Raw genomic sequence first — 19,416 nt, 5'->3', positions numbered from 1 at the left:
ATTAATTAGGGACCTACTCTCACTGTGGAGCTGCGGGAACTCTGATATCGCTGCTACCAGTAAAAACAACTGCCCTAATTCATAGGCAGCTGCTAAAAGGAAAAGCTTGTCAGGGGACTGCAGGCATAAGCCAAATGAACTCTTCAAACGCAAATGAAACCAATTAGGACTGTGGGGTTTGAGATTGGCTTTTTTTAATGCAAAGTCCTTTAAAATGTCCTTTGAAGAGCGGTGATTTATATTAATTATGGTTCCGAGTCAATGTAGTTTAATCATTTCTAGCTGCAAATTATCAGCCATTCAGATGCATCTTGCCTTCTAAAAACCGGAGTGGTATATTCAGTTACCTTCCCCCCTCCTCTCCATGTCCTATGACATGTCCTACAAGTCCTCTTTGCACAATCGGGTCATCTTTCAGCAGCCATTACCCACAGCCCCTTGATGAGAGGAAAGCAAGCACGCTGCAATCCACTCATGTAGCAAAAGGCAGACAAATATCCATTTGCAGATGACTTTCTGGGAGCTGTGCTGATCAAAGGATGAAATCCTCTATGGAGTGGCTTTCAAATCATGGTTAGCTCAGGAACTGTTGTAGGACCCTGGCTTGAAAAATAGCTTTGGCTCTCATTCCTGTCAGCTGTCAAAGTATATATTACAAGTTAAAATATGCTAAGAACACTCCTAGCATTACCCTTCTGTGTAAGCAACTGTTGCAGCTATTGAAGTGGTACCAGATAATGGCCTTCAGGGCTGCTCCTCAGAGGTGATCATGTGGGCAAGTTAACTGGAATACCTCGGAGCATCAACACTACACAATGAAATGTGTTACAGTGCATAAATACAGTCTTTGTTGCCAATACTGCTGACACAGCCGTTACTCCCCAGATGATCTACGCTGCTCGGTTTTGTAGAGGGCTGTGAGCCTGCTTTTTGGGCAGGGTTATTAGTGTAGTGTTATTAATGACTGCTGCATGCAGCTTTGAAGGTGATAGCACCACAGCAGTAGGAACTGAACAAACCTAACAAAGAAAAAGCCCACATCACAGAATCACTAAGGATGGGAAGACCACTAAGATCCAACCCCAACCCACCACCAACCAGGTCCCTCAGTGCCACATCTCCACAGTTCTTGAAAATCTCCAGGGACATCTTTGAGACAGGTAAAATCGCCTAAGGCTGATTTATCTCTCAGGGCCAATGTCTCCTGCACTTGTTATTGCTTCCAGATCTTCAGAAAGCTGGCACCTCGCCTGCGTTAGATCTGACTTATCGGGTCATTTGAAGTCTGCCCCTTTTCCCCATTTAAATTTTATCCCTCCCTGGGTTACTTCATTCCCTTTCTTTGCCATACACTTCTTGCAGAATCAGAGAATCATCAAATCACTTCAGTTGGAGGGGACTCTTAAAGGCCATCTGCTCCCACTCCCTGCAATGCACACGGACACCCACAGCCCCATCAGTGCTCACAGTCCCTCCAGTCTGACCATGAGTGTCTCCAAAGGTGAGGCATCCCCCACCTCTCCAGGCAGACATTTCCTGAACCTGTAGGTACTTCACAACTCAAGTTAAACACAAGGCCCTGATCAGAGCTTTAACAGATAACAGCGATTTCCAGATCAGCAGCAGCCCTTCTCAACTTTTGCACTGATGACAAATTGTACTTACAAGTGTGATCACTGATTCTGACATGCTGCTGAGTGCTGAAGAGTAATGCCCCAACTCTTACTATGAACACTCATGTCAGTGTCATTTGAACTGGTTGAACACAAGACTGCAGGACTCAGATGCTGCTCAGGACACTGACTGATGAGCTCTGGTGGCTGCTCTGGCAGCTTAAGAAATCACACCCTTGCAGAAGGTTGATGAAAAGATTAGCCTCCCATGTTTCAAACGCATTGGTGTTGTAACTGATGTCTCAGATTGAACTGCTCAAATAAAATCCTTCAAAATAAGATGCTGGATCCAAGAGGTGATGCATCTCCAAATTCCCTTCTGTTGACAGATTTGTAGCATCTGTCAGAGGGAAGAGGTAATTCCTTCAGTTGCTGCAGCAAATTCACTGTGGACTCACCTCTCAGCGCCTGAGGTCCCTGCATCCTTACTGCCAGCTTTTACACCAGGAACTACTGATAAAGGTCTGTGTTTTGGCAGGATGGACACAGTGCTGATATTTCAGCGCTATTTGGCTGTGATGCTACTCAAAAGTACAAAGGATCAAAAGCACCAGCTATAAAAATCAATTCTTCCAGAGAAACAGCATGAGAGTTAGGAAAACACAAGCAGTAAGGAAGCAGCAAAGCAGCATGCCAAAGAGAAAAACTCAAAAATCAAGCACAGACAGTGTGCAGACAAAGAGACAAATGAAACTGCTCTAAAGGAAAACAGAAATCACAAGGGAAGCAGAAGGTGACTCAGATTCAACAGATGTTTGCAGCGTTCACTGATTTGCAACTATAATACCTCTGCTATGGAAAGGACAAGGAAATAAGGTTATGATACTCAGAAGAGAAAACATGCACAAGGGAAAACAGAAGAGGAGAAAAAAGGAACAACTGTGCTCAACATCTGACTTTTCAGCAAGAATTTTACCAATACAGGAAAAAAATGTGTATGAAAAAACCCTGCTAACCTCTAGCTTGCAATTGCCTGAAACTGCTCAAGCAACAGATTCAGACAGTAAGCAGTCAGGAATGCAAAGTTTATACTAGGGAAAACAAAAATGCAAATGTTTTTAGTAAGTGGGTGATGTAAGATGTTTATGTTGGCAGTGCCACACAAGGCAAATGGAAATGGTGCCACGTGCAAACGGTGGAGTATCATCCCCAAAGCTCTGAATTCAAACCCACTGAAACACTGGGTTTTTGATATTCAGACAACTAACAGCACTGGGCAATGTTACAGTGCCACAGTTTATAGATAAAAGCATCCTCATGTGCAAAACAAGCAAAGGGCTGAGAACAAGCTTTTCTTGACATGAACACAAGAGAAAGGCAGTTGGGCACATTATCTGTGCTGCTGCTCGTAATAAATAAATCCCATGTCATCACTTCTTCAGCATTCAAGGTTATGCTACTCCAAAATAAGTAGTATAGGCTGTTTTAGCAAATATTACAGCCTATCAACCCTAACTGTAAATATGTACAGTATGAATTTTCTATGAAATGCAACGATGTGGTTAAGTTCAACTCAGGCTTCACTAGTAACTTCAGTGTCAGTAACAGTTCATTCTCATTGCAATCTCATCATGCAGTAAACAATTCTCATTTTCCCTCAGCTAACACTAACCAATATGATGTATAAGACCAAAGAAGGAAACAGGGACACGTGGTAATGTCATTGGTACAAAATGCTTACTGATTAAATAAATGGAAGCACATTCACCCTGCAGGTAGTGGGTACTTTTCAACCCTGAGCACCTGAAGTCACATTTCTTACTTTATTATTAAAGATGTGTCAGAACTGAGGAATATAGACAAATTCCTGGTAAGTCAGCTGAAGCTGCTGTACTGCTCAGCTCTGAGAGTGCAGCTATCTTTACTTAGAAGCCCACTGATCAGTACTTCACTGCTCAAAGCACCTCAGTAAGCCACAGCTATCAGATTGCTTTCAAGTTCTTGAGAGACCCAACAGACTTACAAGGACTTGAAGCTCAACTGCTCAAAAACAAATATTTACTAAATGGAAAACACTTCCAGAAGAGAGCAACCACCCCCCTTCATCTCCCACCCCCCCCGAGCATCCGTGAGCACTCAGTATCAAACTCTACCAAACTCCACTCCCATGGGCTGGGCTTTCTGAGAGCCCATCACAGCATCTCTCATTACCCACCAATTCCATTCTTCCTCTCCACATACATCTGTGTGCACAGATTTTCTACGCAGCAAAACAAAACACGCGCTCATCATCCATCACTCAACTCTTGTTACAAGAGAATGGAAAGACAAATCATTCATCAGCTGCAGAATTAAGCTGTGGCAGATGCCTCTCTCAGCAATGTAACCGCTACTGGGAACCAGAGCTGTATTCATTAAACAAACGCGTATGTGGGATGTTTTACTACCATGCAGCCTTTCCCAGCTGCACAATTTCATAGTAGTTTTTTTTTTTTAATCCAGTACTATGTATAAATTTCTCAGAGGCACAAAACAACCTCAGTTTTCAAATCAGAAGACTAACAGAGTTCAATGAAGGCGCTGAGTCCCATCGCAACGTGCTGATAGGTCCTCGTGGCAAAAAGTGAATTGCAGAAGGTTTTATAGAAACCAGAAAATAACCCCTACCCTATCAAGGTAATTTCAGAGATCTGTGACGGCTTTGCTATTCAGAACATAAACATGAGAATGAAAATCTGTGTGCTCACAGTGACACGTGCACGTATGAGCACACAGTAAGTACACAGACGTATACATACTTGTATAGACTTATTTATCAAACATTTATTATTCATCAAATATCCTAGGGACGTGCTATCAGTCACTATAATTGTACCTCATCTTTGCTGCTAACCAAAGTAACGTCAACGTATAAAAGACTCCATCCTCACTGTGCTTATTTGAAGCTTTCAAATGCAGGTCTCCTTCCTTCAGCCTCCCAGGGTAAGGCAGTATGCTGCAAATACTGGAGAATGAGTAGAGGCACACACCAAAGGACTCTAAGAAAGTTGTGGAAGAAGAGAGAAACTCCCAAGATAAGTAATATTTGATAGGTAACAAAACTCAGCAGTGCTCAACAAAACAGCCCTTGGGTTAAAAGCTATTGCTTATATGAATAATAACCTAAGAATTCTATTAAAAAACTCACAAATCAGTAAACTATAATGAAAAAGAAAATAGGAATCCAATCACTGTCAAAGCTATCAAGCACGTAATTCACCTCCAGTATAGGAGGTATGACTTTATGAGAAAGTGGCTGCTATTTTCTCCTTTAGCAGTAATTCCAAGTAGTTCAGCACCAACATGGTAACAGAAAAAAGAACACAAAAAAGAAGTAAAAGAGTGAATGATTGAACTAATGTTCCTCAGAGATAACTGACCAACTATGCAAAGTGGGAAGCAAAAGATATTGCTGAGAAAATGAAATGTCTCAATTCTCTAACATTTTCTCTTTCATTTTCCAGCAGAGTACATTGCATTATTATTTCCTGTTAAATAATAAAAGACAATCTTGTGTGCTCTGTGGAACCAGTCTGACATCAAGAGATACAAACCTCTCCGAGATGGAAAACTTGTTTTAAAAAGCACAGAATTAAAGTTCATTTTTCCATTGAGAGAGAAGAATGTGGGGCAATTTGGTCATTAGAAGATGCTTAATCTACAAACCCATTAAGTGTCATGGTTAGATCAACACCACCAGCTTTTCTTCTCCTCTGTGAATCACTGAGCCAGGAACAACATATGTTATAGATTAAAGCAGGAGGTCAAGATAGCTGTGATGTGTACAGTGTTTTACCCAGTGGGATACGAATTAGAATTTCATGCTCTTTTTCTTGCTATTGTTGTTTGGAAATAAATCCTGGCACACAGGCCAGAAGAGGGAAATAGGAACAATACAGCAATTTATGTAAAGAGAATTACGAAAGAACTTGACAGCAAAACATCTTAACAAATTTTCTTGTTAACATAATTATCCTCTCCCATCAGCAGTTAAACCTGTCAGGTAAATCTGACCCCATTCCATGGACGGGCAACCTTGAACACAAGTTTGAGGCTGCAAAACTATCTGGCAATGGAGTGACAGAAATGTGGCTTATTTGGTATTTGAAAACTGGCTTTAGAAAAAAATAAATGGATTTGCCTCCACTGTACGAAATGGTCAGAAATTTCTGGTTTTAAATCCAGTGAGGGACTCCAAGCTTTTGAGTGACAGGGGCTAGTTTAATGAGAAGAGAATCAATTTTACAGCTAGCATTCACTGCTCTGTATGCTGTCTCATCCATCGATCGCAGTGAATCAACTTGCCAGCATGAAATCCATGCATGGGTTAATCTTCTCCCTGCTGACATCAAAGAACAGTGCTGGTAAGCCTCCACAGCTCGGTGTTACTGCATACTCAAAGATGCTCTGAGAACAGAGGTTTTCTACGTTTGAAGACATTGCACTGCCACAATTTCTTTCCCCTGTCCTCACCAGAGAACAAATGATTCATTGCAGCAATCCAAAGACACAATCATTTCCTTGCTATGGCTGCTAGGCTCAATGCCTTGCAGCTTCCTAGCAGTTATTTTGTGCTCAAAAGACTCTGATGGGCTTTGATGAAAGAGTTATGTACTGCAATTTGGGGGATAACTTAACATAGTGTTAACCAGTCAATCTAGTCTACTGTAATACTAGTTTTTAGAGAAACCTGCACTGGAAATTACAGGGGTACAGTGATGTAACAGAAGTAACTGCTTTTCCAATACCTCTATGCCTTTACAAACAGAGATCAGTGCCCAAATGCACCAATATTACAGTTTCCACGAGTTACATCTGAGAATGGTTACACATCAGTAACGAACTCAAACTGAACTCCAATCTCTTATCTTTATTCTGCAAGTTTTAGCAATGAGCTTTGCCTCTCTTTAGATATTTCCTCTATTATAAAGCTTCATTTTTTTGTACTTGCCTCCTGGAGTTCAACAGCAACATTATTTTCTATACCTCACTGACAGGTAAGAATTGGGAACTGAAGGCAGGAGGAAAAAGAGACAAAAATACAGTTAGCTGAAAGCCACTAAAAGATTACTGCATTCCAGGAAGGAAAAAAAAAAAAAAGAAAAAAAAAAAGACAGAATACTGCCTAAATAGCCATAAAATGCATCCATTCTAAAGCACATGAAGTGAACAGAGCTATGAGAGAGGCTCAACACCACTGCTTACAAGTAACTTCCTCGGCACAACTCAGGAAGGTCTGACACTCCTGGTTGGGTTGATGACAAGACTGACACTGATCTCTCCAATAACAGAAGGCAGAATGAATTCTTTCACTGGAAGCATTGTGGAATGAGACGCCCTCAGCACTGCAGTGTCTGCTCCATGGTACAAAAGAAAAACAGCCTTACTGGTATCTCTTTAAACCTTCCCTTTTTTTCCAGCAAAATATGATCCTGTTACCACATAATTGGTTTCAAGATATGATTATAAGCAGATGTTCTGAACGTAAGAGATCTTTATTAAAATATCTTTATTATAATAATTTCTTTATGATGAGATTTTGTATCCCCCAAAGAGATACTTCAGAGAATACAGTCCATCTATTTCCATTTAGCAGCAATCCTTCTTTACAACTGAATCATGCTTAAAGACTGATGATAGCTACTTTCCATTCAAAGGTTGTCTCATACCCATTTCTCATTCTGCACAACTGCTCAGATACCATATCCATCACTGCTCCTTCCTTTTGAGTGTGCTTGGTTTTACCCTAAGATAAAACGCTGTCATAAAAACAATCGTGTCATGACAGCTGTCAAGAAGCAAAGTCCCTGATTATAGAGCAGCAGCAAAGACTTGAGTAAATACAGTCTTACAGCACTGTAATCAACTGTTAATGATTCTGTTGGGCATTTTCAATATGTGACGCTGAAGCAAACACAGGGGTGGAGAATCTGTCCAAGAGAAAGATGGGTGAGTCTCTATGGGAAGACTCCAAGAGGAAGCGGAGGGGATTAGGAACCATGAATGTAAAGAAGCATATAAAGGGATGTATTCAATCCCCGACCATGAGAAAGTAATTACTCAACTGATCCTCAAGGTTAAAGCTGCTTTCATTTAAGCTCTGAACAGTCAGGAGCATTGTTACTTACCAGCTGTATTTCAACTGCTGTCACAGGCCTGTGGTTCAGCAACTGCAGCTTTTCAGCTCTGTGTGCAAACAAAGTGTCAAACAATCCGTGTTACCATTCAATTTGAGGATCCCCCAAAACAACTGCTAAGATACAAACGCATTCCTGATAATTTAAGGCTGAAAAGCCACTGCCAAGGGTAATTGAGTTTGTGGTGTGGTTTCATACCTTAAATGCCACGACAACTTGGGCATTTTAAGTACAGTCATTCCTTGCGTGTCTAGACACACTGTTGTTGCCACCTAGGTCTAATTTAGCAAGGCAGAAGCCCTTACATCACATACTTGCCAGTACAATCTCTAATAAACACACAGTTACTTTGTTAAGTCACAACAATGCTGAACAACTTGTGAAAGATCACAGCAGCTTTCGCTGTAACAAATGACCACAAGAACTATCATCATACCTAAGAAGTCACAAGGCAGCAGCCAAATGGCAATAATTTATTTATTCCTTTAGCACAATGAAATTGCAAAGGTGGGAAAAAAAAAAAGAAAAAAAAGAAAAAAGCTTGTAACCACGTGGCCACATGTACTGTCTGCAACCCACAAAGCTCAGGCCAGTGCACTTTTTCTTATGCTATTACAATGGGCAAAGGCCAATACTTTTGCACTTATGCCTTCGGACAGAAGCATAGGGGAAAAAAAAAGTCAGCAAAAAATCAGTTTGATGTTAGTATTTAAATACAAAATGTTGTAATATTCAAGGAGACAGCTGAGCACCACTGAAACCAGTGGCAGAATTCCTGGTACCACCCAGAACCATGGTTATGCTCATCCAGCCCCACTGTTTTCTGACTTCTTTTTGGCCAAACAGCCATTAACTCTGCTTCTGCATCAAGGAATCTCATGAATATCATCTGAAACACCCTGGTCATTAAAAACAGTAAAAAACAGGTACAAGGGAGAACATGCCATTGGCATTTAAAAATCTCGGGGGGTTTTTGTGGGGGGGGGAGAGGGGAGGATGAAGATGTGAACAAACAAATATTCACATGCAATTCAAACCATGACATTTGAGCAACAGCTCCAAATTGCTCACTTTACACCCTACTGAAATAGAAATCATCCCAACAGCAAAGTCAAAAAAACAACTGACATACGCCAGCATTGCATATTTCATTAATTTCAGAAGCTTAACACATTAACACTGATCACAGAACAGCAGCCTGGACAACAATCTGAGCTGGGTTTTGTGTTTTAGAGCAGAAAAACACAATATAGCATTGCTTAAGATATAACAGATGGTTAAAAGGATATATGAAACAGAAACCAAAGGCACTTAATGATAAAAATATACAGGTGCAGCATGTAGATACAAGAAGAGACTTGAACAAATACATTTTTAAAATAATCATTACTGATTATTACTCAGCTGCTAGGAGGGAATATACCCTACGTTGACACAGTACTTCTTTATCACATACGTTTGTGTTAGAGAGAGGAGGTGCAGTTCACACAAACTGCAATTGTGAAGAGCTAAAACCTGAGATTTACCATTATTCAAAGGGCATCCTCATTGCATGCTTACAGGGATTCTGAAGAGTTTCCCTGTGATTTATTGGACCTGTGAGTGGTTTTGAAAGGAAATCTTGCAGCTCTCAGGAGAACACAGAGGCTGTAATCCCCAGCCCAGGCCTTTATGAGCAGCAGGTCAGTGCCTACGTGTCTGGAGACACTTCAGAGACTGCCTCACTGCACACAGCCTCTGGCACCAGCTGCCTCTGAAACCCAACACCAGCTAACAGCTTCTAACACTCTAAGGACCTGGATAATGTACCATTCACACATGTGCACCAGGAAACCTTCCCAGACCATGGTGTTCACACTCATCAGGAGGATTCTCTGACAGTGACTTTGCTCTGGTGACTACACTGAACATGGAGCTTCCAGAAAGAACAAGACCCTTCATGTACCCATCCAACTGAGTGATTCTAACAGCCCTATTTCACCCAACTGGCCATAACAACATGGTGGTGAGAGTGCCATTTCTAAGAAAAACCACCTATTCAATTAGTTCCCAGTTTGCCTGGACCTACTTGTGTGTCTTCTACAACATCATAAAAGCCACTAAGCCCATTTTATAGATCGAGAGGCTACAATTAATGGTAAGCACTTTATAGGAGGTGGGTTTTGTCAGTGTAAGAATGGAAAGATATTCAGCATGGAGGAGAAAAGAGAAGGTCCTTAAGATTGTACACGGCAGCAGACATTGCTGTATTCTTTGAAGGCACCATTAAATAACGGAGAAAAGGACCATGTGGGCATGGATCCCTGCCAGACCTGCTCCTTCCCTCTGGGACTTTGCAATGCTCTGAAAGAGATCTGTTCTTCCATTCAGGAACCAAAAGGCACATCCCATCCAAGCAGCTGAAACATAAGACAGTAGGGAGGAGGTCCTTTGTATCAACTCCGTTATAAATCAGTGTGTCAAGGGCAATTCCTACTGCAGCAACTGCATTCCCTCTTCCCTTCTGCAGAATAACTGTTTACATTTTCTTCCTTCTTCTGTTAACAAACCTGTTGACAGTGCAGGATTTAGTCTGAAAGTCTGAAGGCTGTGGTTACACAGACAACACAAAGGGAACAGAATTAGCTTGGTAACCCCAAGCTGTGAGTTTGCTTTGGTTTTGGAGAGTCAAGGGTGAAAGCCAAATATGCTTCCATTGGTAGGAAGCAGTGAGCAAGCTGCCTTTGTTTCCCCTTCCTAATCACTTGTATCTATTTACTTAGCAGCTTTGTGTTTACAAGAGACTATACTGTGTTGGCTGCCTTAGTGTCAAAACCAAAATATTAATTGCTGCTGCAATTTACTGCTGTCAAAAGCAAGGAAAGGAAGAAATAAAACCTTAACACAGATGGTAGACAAGTACTGAAAACCCCTAAAATTTATAACAGATTATTTCAGAAATCGGTAAGAGGAAAAAAAACCCAAAAACCTACCCATGTCAAATTGTAACAAAGACATCACCTCCCATAAGAGCAGAAGTCCTAACAAAACCGAGTAAAGAATATTAATAACATCTTCAACACACAAAGAACCTGTCTCATTCACCTGAATAAATGTATGGAAGATTTACTGCTTTTTCCTCAAAAGCCAGGAAACTGCTTGGTTCAGTGCCTGCAGCACTTGATGGAGACACAGAAGCTGGTGTTCTGCTCCTGGTTTGCCATGCTGTTTGCTTTACAGGACCTGGCCAAGCACACGTCTGTGCCTCAGACTTTTGCTGACAAAATGTCAGAACCAAAGAATCAGGATCGAATAGCTGAAGTCACAATGTGTCTGTGCTAAGAAATGCAAACTTCACTTATCCAGAGGTATTTTACAACAGGTAGAGCTCCATCTTGTATATTACAGTGAGATTACTGGCAGAGCAGGCAACAGCGGAAATGAATTAAAAGCAATTATGCAACATGACTGAAACAATCAATTAGTGAAACTGCTCTTGTTTCCTGAAGACAAGAAATGCAGCAGAGGGTAAAAGGTCACCTCTCAAAGGTTTACTTGCTTATAAGCCATTAACATTATTATAAATTATTAGGAAATAGGCAGAAATTACATGGACGGGACAAACTGATTTCAACAGCATTATTTCAGCAAAGACTGCATGGTTCAGAATATACCCAGTTTTCAAAACATATCCAGAAGAATGAGAGCTAATTTGCAAGTAAGTAATTAAAATGTTTTATCTGAAAAACTTCATGCCTGTTTTGGATCTGCAAAGCTCCCCACTGGAAAAATGACTCAGAACATCAAAAAGGAATTAGCAGCAGGGTGCACAGAACCAAAAGCAACATAAATGACATCTTGCTTCTGAAGGTGCTTGAGTAAGGTTCCAGGGTTCTAGAAACTACAAACACTAATTAATGCTGAAAAGTAACAACCTTTAGGCATATTAACACTATATGATAATGATTTAAGCAATGTATTTGCTTTATTTTTAGAGAGCCTGAACATGGTGACACAGAAACAACCATCTGGAAACTGGTACCAGAGCAGCCAGAGAGCTGCTGATCAACCCAAACATCATTCTGATAAGGATGATTTAAATGAAGATGGATATTATTTTATTCTGGCAAAAGATTTTTAAGGTGACAAAGGGATAGCAGACTGCAAATGAAGTCACAAGGACAAGCACACTGATATTAGTGTGGTACACCAGCTACCAGCACGGGTAGATGTTTTTGTGCCAGTCTGCAATAAAGACCAATAACATCTTCTATTTTCTGTTCAGTAAATATCCATCTGCTAAGATCACTTAGGAAACACCAAGCACACGTGTACAGGACATCAATAGTGACTTCTGCTTCCTTGGGAGGTCCACGGCAGCAGCACAGAAATTTCCAAGCTCCAAGCACACATGTAATCTGAGCTCACCTTTGGGGATTCTTCTGAAGCTTTGCTCCTAACCCTTGCATGCACTTTCTGATCTTCCCCTCACGTAATTAACACACTGACCAGAAGGGTACCCTCAGTGTACTCTTACAGCAAACACTCACAAAACACCTCTGTTTCTCCACAAGACTGCAATCCTCAGCCCCTGCCATTAGCAGCAAGCAGCATATTGCTCCATGCAATGCTAGCTGAAGCTCAGTACCCACTGCACTGATTTTGCTTGATGCTGGTATCAAAAACTGACCTCTGTGCACCACTCATTTCTTGATAGCACGTACATAAACCAGAACATAGATACTCACCTCCATCAGAAATGAGCTCCAAGGAAGTCAAATGCTGCAAGCTTGCACATGCATCAGTGTCAGTGCTGACTGCAGCATTTTGCATGAGCAATTTAGCTCATGCTTCATTACATCTGAAAAATGCAAGGAACTTTTTCCAATGCAGATGAATCTACCTTTTCACTTTGTACAGCAACCATATTTACACTCATGCTCATTAAATAGAAAGAAGAACTGTTTCATTCATCTAAAGAGAAGGTGAGAAGTATTTCCAGCACAATTTCCCACGAAAGGTGTGTCTTTGTATCTCCTCTGAACTGTCTGGATTTTACTAACTCTGTTTGGAACATAAAAGCTGTCTGTTCAGGAGAAGGAATACATACAGAAGATGAGTGACAGCTGAAAGGGGTTTGGTAATCAAGATCAGAGTTAATCACCTGCTTGCAGCCTCCTATGGGACCTGCATAGGCAGAAATCTCCAAATGGCAGTTATTGGGTGAGGCTGAGCACTGCCTCCCCACCTCCACCTACCCAACTCCCAGACTGTACCTAAATGCAGATATATCTTGGCTTTCTAGGAAGAAAAAGTAAGTTACTAATAAGATCTAAAGGCACGGTTAAGAAAAGAACAGTATTTGTGCCAGGATACAGCACACAGAGCTAAAAAAAGCCCTAAAACATTTGTGACCGCAAAGCCAGATTTATCCTCAGGAATGTGTGTATTTCAGTTGCTGGGAAAATTATAAAATAACAGCAGTACACATTAGCAGTGTGCCTTGTTACTAACTGAAAACATCAGATCTGCAAGGCAGATCCTATGGCCTCATGTCAACCAAGACAACTCCTGTCTGAACTAAGAGGACAGGATTTGGTTTTTGGATGAGCGGCCCTGAGCTGTCTGTGCACTTACAGTCCCAGTCTGTGCATGCTCAGCACAAACCTACCAGGCTGTACTCTCCATGTGGGTCTCTGGTGCTGGCACACATGTCCAGGATGAACTCTATGGGTTGACAACTGCACCAGAATGCAAAAAAAAAAGATATGCTACAGAGCAAAGGATTAATTCCAAGTACATTGATTCAGTGGGAAACAGCAGTCCTCTTTATGCTGTTGTTAAACTAACACCATCCTCCTGCCCTCGGTGCTGAGTATTCACTTTGAAAGCTTTAGAGGAGAAAAAAATTACAGAGGAAATCATTCAGTCTTAAGTATTGTAGAGGTTTAACTTTGTTGTAGTTTTTGGCAGCAATGGGGGAAAATACTTTCTAAAAGCACTACTGACTTTCAGCACAGTAATTCCTTGAACGTGTTGACTTCCAAGTCAAAAAGGGCAAGTCTACGTCCTGTTTTTATAATATATATGTAATATTCAGTGATTGGAAAATGGATTATTCCTAATTTTGATCCAAGACAGGTTATCGGGAACAGAACGAGGTACCAGGAGAGCCAGTTTTCATTTAATCACAAATACAGAGCATGAGCTCAATAAATGTTCTTTTCATGCAGTGCCATTCACACCACCTTAAAAACTATTCCAGAGACTAAACTGGAAAATTAGCTGCTTTATTTCCAAGTACAACATGGCTTACTGTACTGCAGCATTAGCCAAAGCTTGAGGCCTCAGCAAGGTAAAAATAAAACTCACTATGATGTCAGTTCTGAGTTTTTTTTATTATAAAAAAGAAATTCCTCAGTTCTACAGTTGCAATTTCTTTCTTTCTTTTTTTTTTTTAACCAAAATAACTGATGACAAGGAAAAAGCCTGTGCTGTGCCATACTTTGCTGATTACATCAGTAAAACACATTCAGTTGTCCTGGAAATTGCTCCTGTTAGCAGGGCAGCTATCTGAAATTATTCTGAAAGGTGTAAATGGTTTTTACATGCATTTCTATATAATACGTGTATTTAATTGGAAAATTGTCTCTTTTTTTTCCCTCCTGCGTGTGCCACTGTCAAAAGAAAGCATCACAAAGTAGAGGAGCGTCAGCAGAAAAGCAGTGTTGACCTGAGATGTTGGTAATTTCAGTAGCAATAACAGCAATTTCAGCAATAACAGAAAGAAAAGGCTTTGGGGGATGATCTTACAGAAACTGCACAATTTGCCAGCTCAACACTATCAGCTCTGTAACAGCAGCCAGAACTTCTATCTTGGGACACCACGAGCAGCCTGACCAGCAGTGAGTTCTGTACTGAAATCTGCAGGAGGAAGGCAGGAAAAGGAGAATATCTGCTTAATTAAAAGATTCGTTATTTAAATGAACGTGCCTCAATCCGCAGATCGTTGCTTCTCTGGATAGCCTGTCCTTTCTCCACCACCCAGACATTCTCAGATACTCTAGCACAACCTAGTGCTTGAGAGCAGCAATAGCTGAGCAGGGAGAGTCACTGCCCTACAAACCTCCGTCATGTCTTTAGACAGAGCTGCAAATCCTCCTTGTCATAAAAGCCCCTTATGGATCAACAACTCTCCGAGTCCTCACGTTAGAAAAGAAGCTGCAGAGACTAATTAACAGCCTGTTTCCAAACCAGCCACATCTATTTCTCTCACAAGGAGAAAACAGACGACGCTGCTGTCCCCTTAGCCAGGGGCAGAGATTAAGAACTAAGATATCTTAAATCAGCTGCTTCAGAAAACTGTTACCCACGGAGATACGGTGTGAGCATCTAAGAGGTTAAGGGAGGGCCATCTCTTTGAATGCCTTATCCAGAAAGGAAGTAGCAACGACAGACTCCAGAGTTCATTACTTTCAGTGGGAGGAAAAGTCGTTTACAGCAAAATGATGGAAGCAAACACTGCGGATTCTTTCGTCTCCAAGGGGAAGAAAACTCTCCATCAGCTGACTGGAAAGAAACCTCAAGTGTAGCCTTTCATACAAATAACACCTCCATTCCACAGAATGGAACTGATTAAAGCCTTTAGTTTTTCACTTAACAACTGAGCAGTGTTGAAATGGTCTTGGATACGGACCAAAGGGAAGCTCAGTGTTTCTTTGGAGACATTAATACTTTAGAGCATTCAACATATAGTGCATTATATAGTAATTGCATAACATATGCCTTCTGTGCTTGGTAAGAAGCTGTGCCAGATGTGCTCTGACAGTTCTAGCTTGAAGTGCCTGAATGGAAAAGATCAGAAGAAACCAGAATTGCCAAGACCACACTAAACAAATTCTGTTTCTTATTTTACAAAGTACGTGGCAATCACAGCGCTGGCAACTTCTCTAGCAGAGGACAGATATTAACTGAAAGTAAAATTGTAAAGGATGCTCATGAAACTGAAGTATCACAGTCCAGTCTGAGCTCTGATAAGTGATGAATGCTGTAAATTTGTAACCCACACTAGTGGTTTGCTCTTTGCTCTCCCCTTTTTTCCACTTCTCAGAAGGAAATTACTGGGAGCAATCCTTTTGCTTGCCTTACAGATCCCGATTCAGAGAAAAAAGTCAGAGAAAATGACACCTAAAACCAAAGGCACCTCCTGGCAGCCATGAAAAGAAAAAATAGTCAAAAACTCATTTATAGCTTCTAACAATTTTGACCTTTGCAGCAGGCTTAGGAAGGCAAGTATTTCAGAAGATCTGCAGAACAGTGGGGCCCTATGGGAAAACAGTGAGAGATGCTATAGCTGGAATTCTCTGTATTATGACCCAGTATTACTTAGTACTTCAGTCTCATAAATCAGATGGATAATCCTGGGAAACAGAGGTATCTAACAAGGTAAGAGAGCTCCCATGTCTTTTTTTTAAGAGTGAACCCAGAGGCACTGGTCAAATTCTATCAGAAAAAAGATGGATGTAGGAAAAATTTCTTCTCAGAAAGAGAGCTGCTGGAGAGGCACAGCTGCACAGGGAGGTGGTGGGGTCACCATCCTTGGCGGTGTTCAAAACTGCAGAGATGTGGCACTGAGGGCCGAGGGCATGGTGGAGAGGGGTGGGCTTGGGGATCTGAGAGGTCTTTTCTAACCCTAATGATTCAGTGATTCTATGATTTCCAGACACTCAGCTCTTTACAGTAAACAGAGTATTTTCTCCTTGCCTGAATACAGAAAATAATTAGGATAGCTTGCCCACTTCATAAATTAAAACCATACTTGATGAAATGAGCTGCAAGAAGCTAGACAGCAATGCACTGACCTGGCAACTTTTGTTCCACAAAGGAAAGCACTTACAAGCAAAGCTACAATACTCATGACAAAGCTTCCAAGTTCCAGCCTCCCCTATCAGGGGTTAGGGACACTGAGATCTGAGCTGCTGATATACTGAATGGGAGGATAATGATTTGTGGAGAGGGGTCACTGAAAAGTCCACAAAACAGCTGGCTGAGTCTGCTTTCTACTCAACTGCGCTTTGTCAAGGATAAACCCTTGCATTGTAGCACTGCTCTCAACTTGCATTTCTTTTTGTGACAATCAAAATCAGCAAAAGCCCCTCTGTAGAAGATGAAATCCTTACGAGAACCAACAGCTGAGAAAAATGCAGTCAGTGTATATACAGCATGAACTAATCCCTCACAGCAGTCATGCAGGAGCAACTGAGTCTTTGTTTTTTTGCTTTAAAAAGCAGATGACTGATTAAAGCTATTCAGGCAAGTAGCCCTCTGATTCCATTTTGTTTGGCTCTAATTACTTACAACAGGCTTCACTTACACTCTAAAGAGGAGTCTGACAGCATTAAGCATTACTAGTACTATGAAAGGCATTCACACCAAAGAGAAACACTACTCCTGAGTCTTCTTGTAACTGTGAGGGAAAACCTGGATTTTCTAGGCAGGTCTTCCCATAATAAAGGACTGCATGTTCAGCTTTACAAAAGACTGCAGGGGTAGGGGGGACTGCTGGATTGACACATTTCAGTAATAGAAACATGCAACTCCAAAGTCCTAGAGAGCACTAATAATAGCTGACAAATAGCACAAAAATGGATGATATATATCTTGGTTTGCTAAACATAAATTAGCATAATCCTGAGGTTGGATGTGGGGTTCAAAGATTTAGGAGACACTTAGCCTCAGAAGACCAGGCTTCCCAAACACCTGTAACAAGCATTTATTACCTCCCTGTAACACAGCCATTTTCTCCACCTCTTCAAAATTAATGTTTTCGTTTTTTTTTTAAATGAAGAAAGTTCATAAAAATAAGAACGTTGATAATAAACTGAGATTTTGTTTTGGGTTTATTTGTGGTTCGTTTCTCTTCATTCTCTTATCTTGCTCAAAACCCACTTACAACTTCTAATTTCTTCCTCAGAACATTTCATGAATTCTAACTTCATGCTTGGACAATGTGAAACAGCACTAAATACAAATCACTGACAAAGTAAATGACAAAATACTGAAAAACACATTTGTGAACACAGCCAAACTCAAGAGAACCCTTGTGCCTGTAGGCGTTCATGAGTGAGGGGAAAGATGTCTGGATGAATGCTGAAACGACAGAAAACGCTTAGAATACCTTAATCAAAATCAGACAGACTGACATTCTGTGTATGTGAGAACCTCCTAACATCCCTACTCATTTATACTTTTGCTCAAGGATGCATCTCTACTTACTTGGTCAGCTTGTGGCCCTTCATTGCAACGAGGAACTCTCTGACAGTCTCAGGACTCTGGTATCTGCACGGTGTTTTTGAGATGTATTTCAGTGTCTGCAAGGAATAGCAAGAAAGTATGCATTAGTCCCCAGTTACTCTTTTCTTCCCATGCTGGCTATGAAATCAGGCATTTCTGAAGAACACTCAAAAAAAAAAAAATCATACTGTCATTTCAGCTTTTGAAGGTTCTTTTTCTAATTATTATTTAATTTTTTTAAAAATGGAAAGCTGTCACAGATCTCACACTTCTTCATTAAGTCTCTACTGATACTTCTCAATGGAGTAAGAAACAGGCAACACAGAGCTTCAACCTCACGTAATGAAAACTACATTAGTACTTATCCAGGAAACCTCAGTGAATTCATTTCACAGATATGACCCAGAGAGCTCATTGCACTTCAGGTTACAATTACAGCTTTGATGACTCCCCCTGTGGCTTTGGATGGCCATTCCCCTGTTCTGCCCAGAACCCAAGCTGCCAACTGAAGGCTACAGACAAGGAGTGATCTTTAGAAAGTATCTGCTTTCTTGATTTGGATTAAATAATCTCAGTTGATGCTCAGACTGTGATACAGCTGTGCTGAACACCATCACTCACATTTGTCATTTTAAAACCAACAGATTCAAAGCTAGCTGAAAAAGATACAGGTGTACACATTCATTGCTTTGTTGTAGCTTGTAACACTTGAGAAAAGCTGAACACTGTTCATCTTTGAAACCATACTTAACTCCTGCCAAGTTTTAATGAATTCCATGTCAGGAATGCTCCCACTGCTCGTCCATAAACAGGCACTGCAGTTGCACAATGCTAGCAATGCCTCTCCAGTCTACAGCTGTTTTCATTTTTTATACATGTTCTTGGCAGCACTTTCTTAAAGCTGATAGAAGCAGGTTAGATGGGTTGTGAACATCTGGCAAGCTCAGTGCAGTATCAGCAATGTTCATCTGCCTTGAGACCATTTCTCTCTGTTCCACTTTTAATGTAAAACTGATCAACCTCAACTAACTGCTGCAACATGTTACATCTGCTTTCCTTTGTTTAAAGCAATGCAACACCTAGCAGGCAGATCATACATTATGGATCTGGAACTGAGCAGATTAAAAAACAATATTGGTAATATAATTCTTAAAAAGAAATAGATCAAATTCAATTTCCTGGCTGACTGTGCATGGGAAGTAGCCCAAAATGAAGAGTTGGGAAAAATGAGAAACAAAAGAAAGGTCCAGGAAATCCTCACATTGTCTGCACTGTGTGCGTCAGCAACTGAAGGATTTGAAAGAGCATTGGCAAAGTCTGCTTTGAATTAAGAAAAAAAATCTTCAGCTGTTGAT

At 40.9% G+C, this 19,416-nt stretch overlaps 1 protein-coding gene across 13 annotated transcripts in view; it reads right to left on the bottom strand.

Moving 5' to 3' along the window:
- CRCP (CGRP receptor component) overlaps nucleotides 1-19,416 on the bottom strand; it is a 47,459-nt gene that overhangs the window by 1,612 nt on the left and 26,431 nt on the right. For 11 of the 13 annotated variants that reach the window (XM_085240609.1, XM_085240604.1, XM_085240607.1 and 8 more), the window contains 3 exons: nucleotides 18,044-18,138; nucleotides 14,582-14,692; nucleotides 7,781-7,838 (listed from right to left, as the gene is read on the bottom strand). In XM_085240609.1, coding sequence (XP_085096735.1) covers nucleotides 7,781-7,838; nucleotides 14,582-14,692; nucleotides 18,044-18,138 — 264 coding nt within the window. The remainder of the gene's footprint in view (nucleotides 1-7,780; nucleotides 7,839-14,581; nucleotides 14,693-18,043; nucleotides 18,139-19,416) is intronic. The other 2 variants (XM_085240613.1, XM_003211713.5) reach the window with 1 other exon arrangement.

Source organism: Meleagris gallopavo, chromosome 21 (assembly GCF_905368555.1).
Source record: "Meleagris gallopavo chromosome 21, MGAL_WU_HG_1.1, whole genome shotgun sequence".
Lineage (NCBI taxonomy): Eukaryota > Metazoa > Chordata > Aves > Galliformes > Phasianidae > Meleagris > Meleagris gallopavo.
This window is presented reverse-complemented; position numbering and strand designations above follow the sequence as displayed.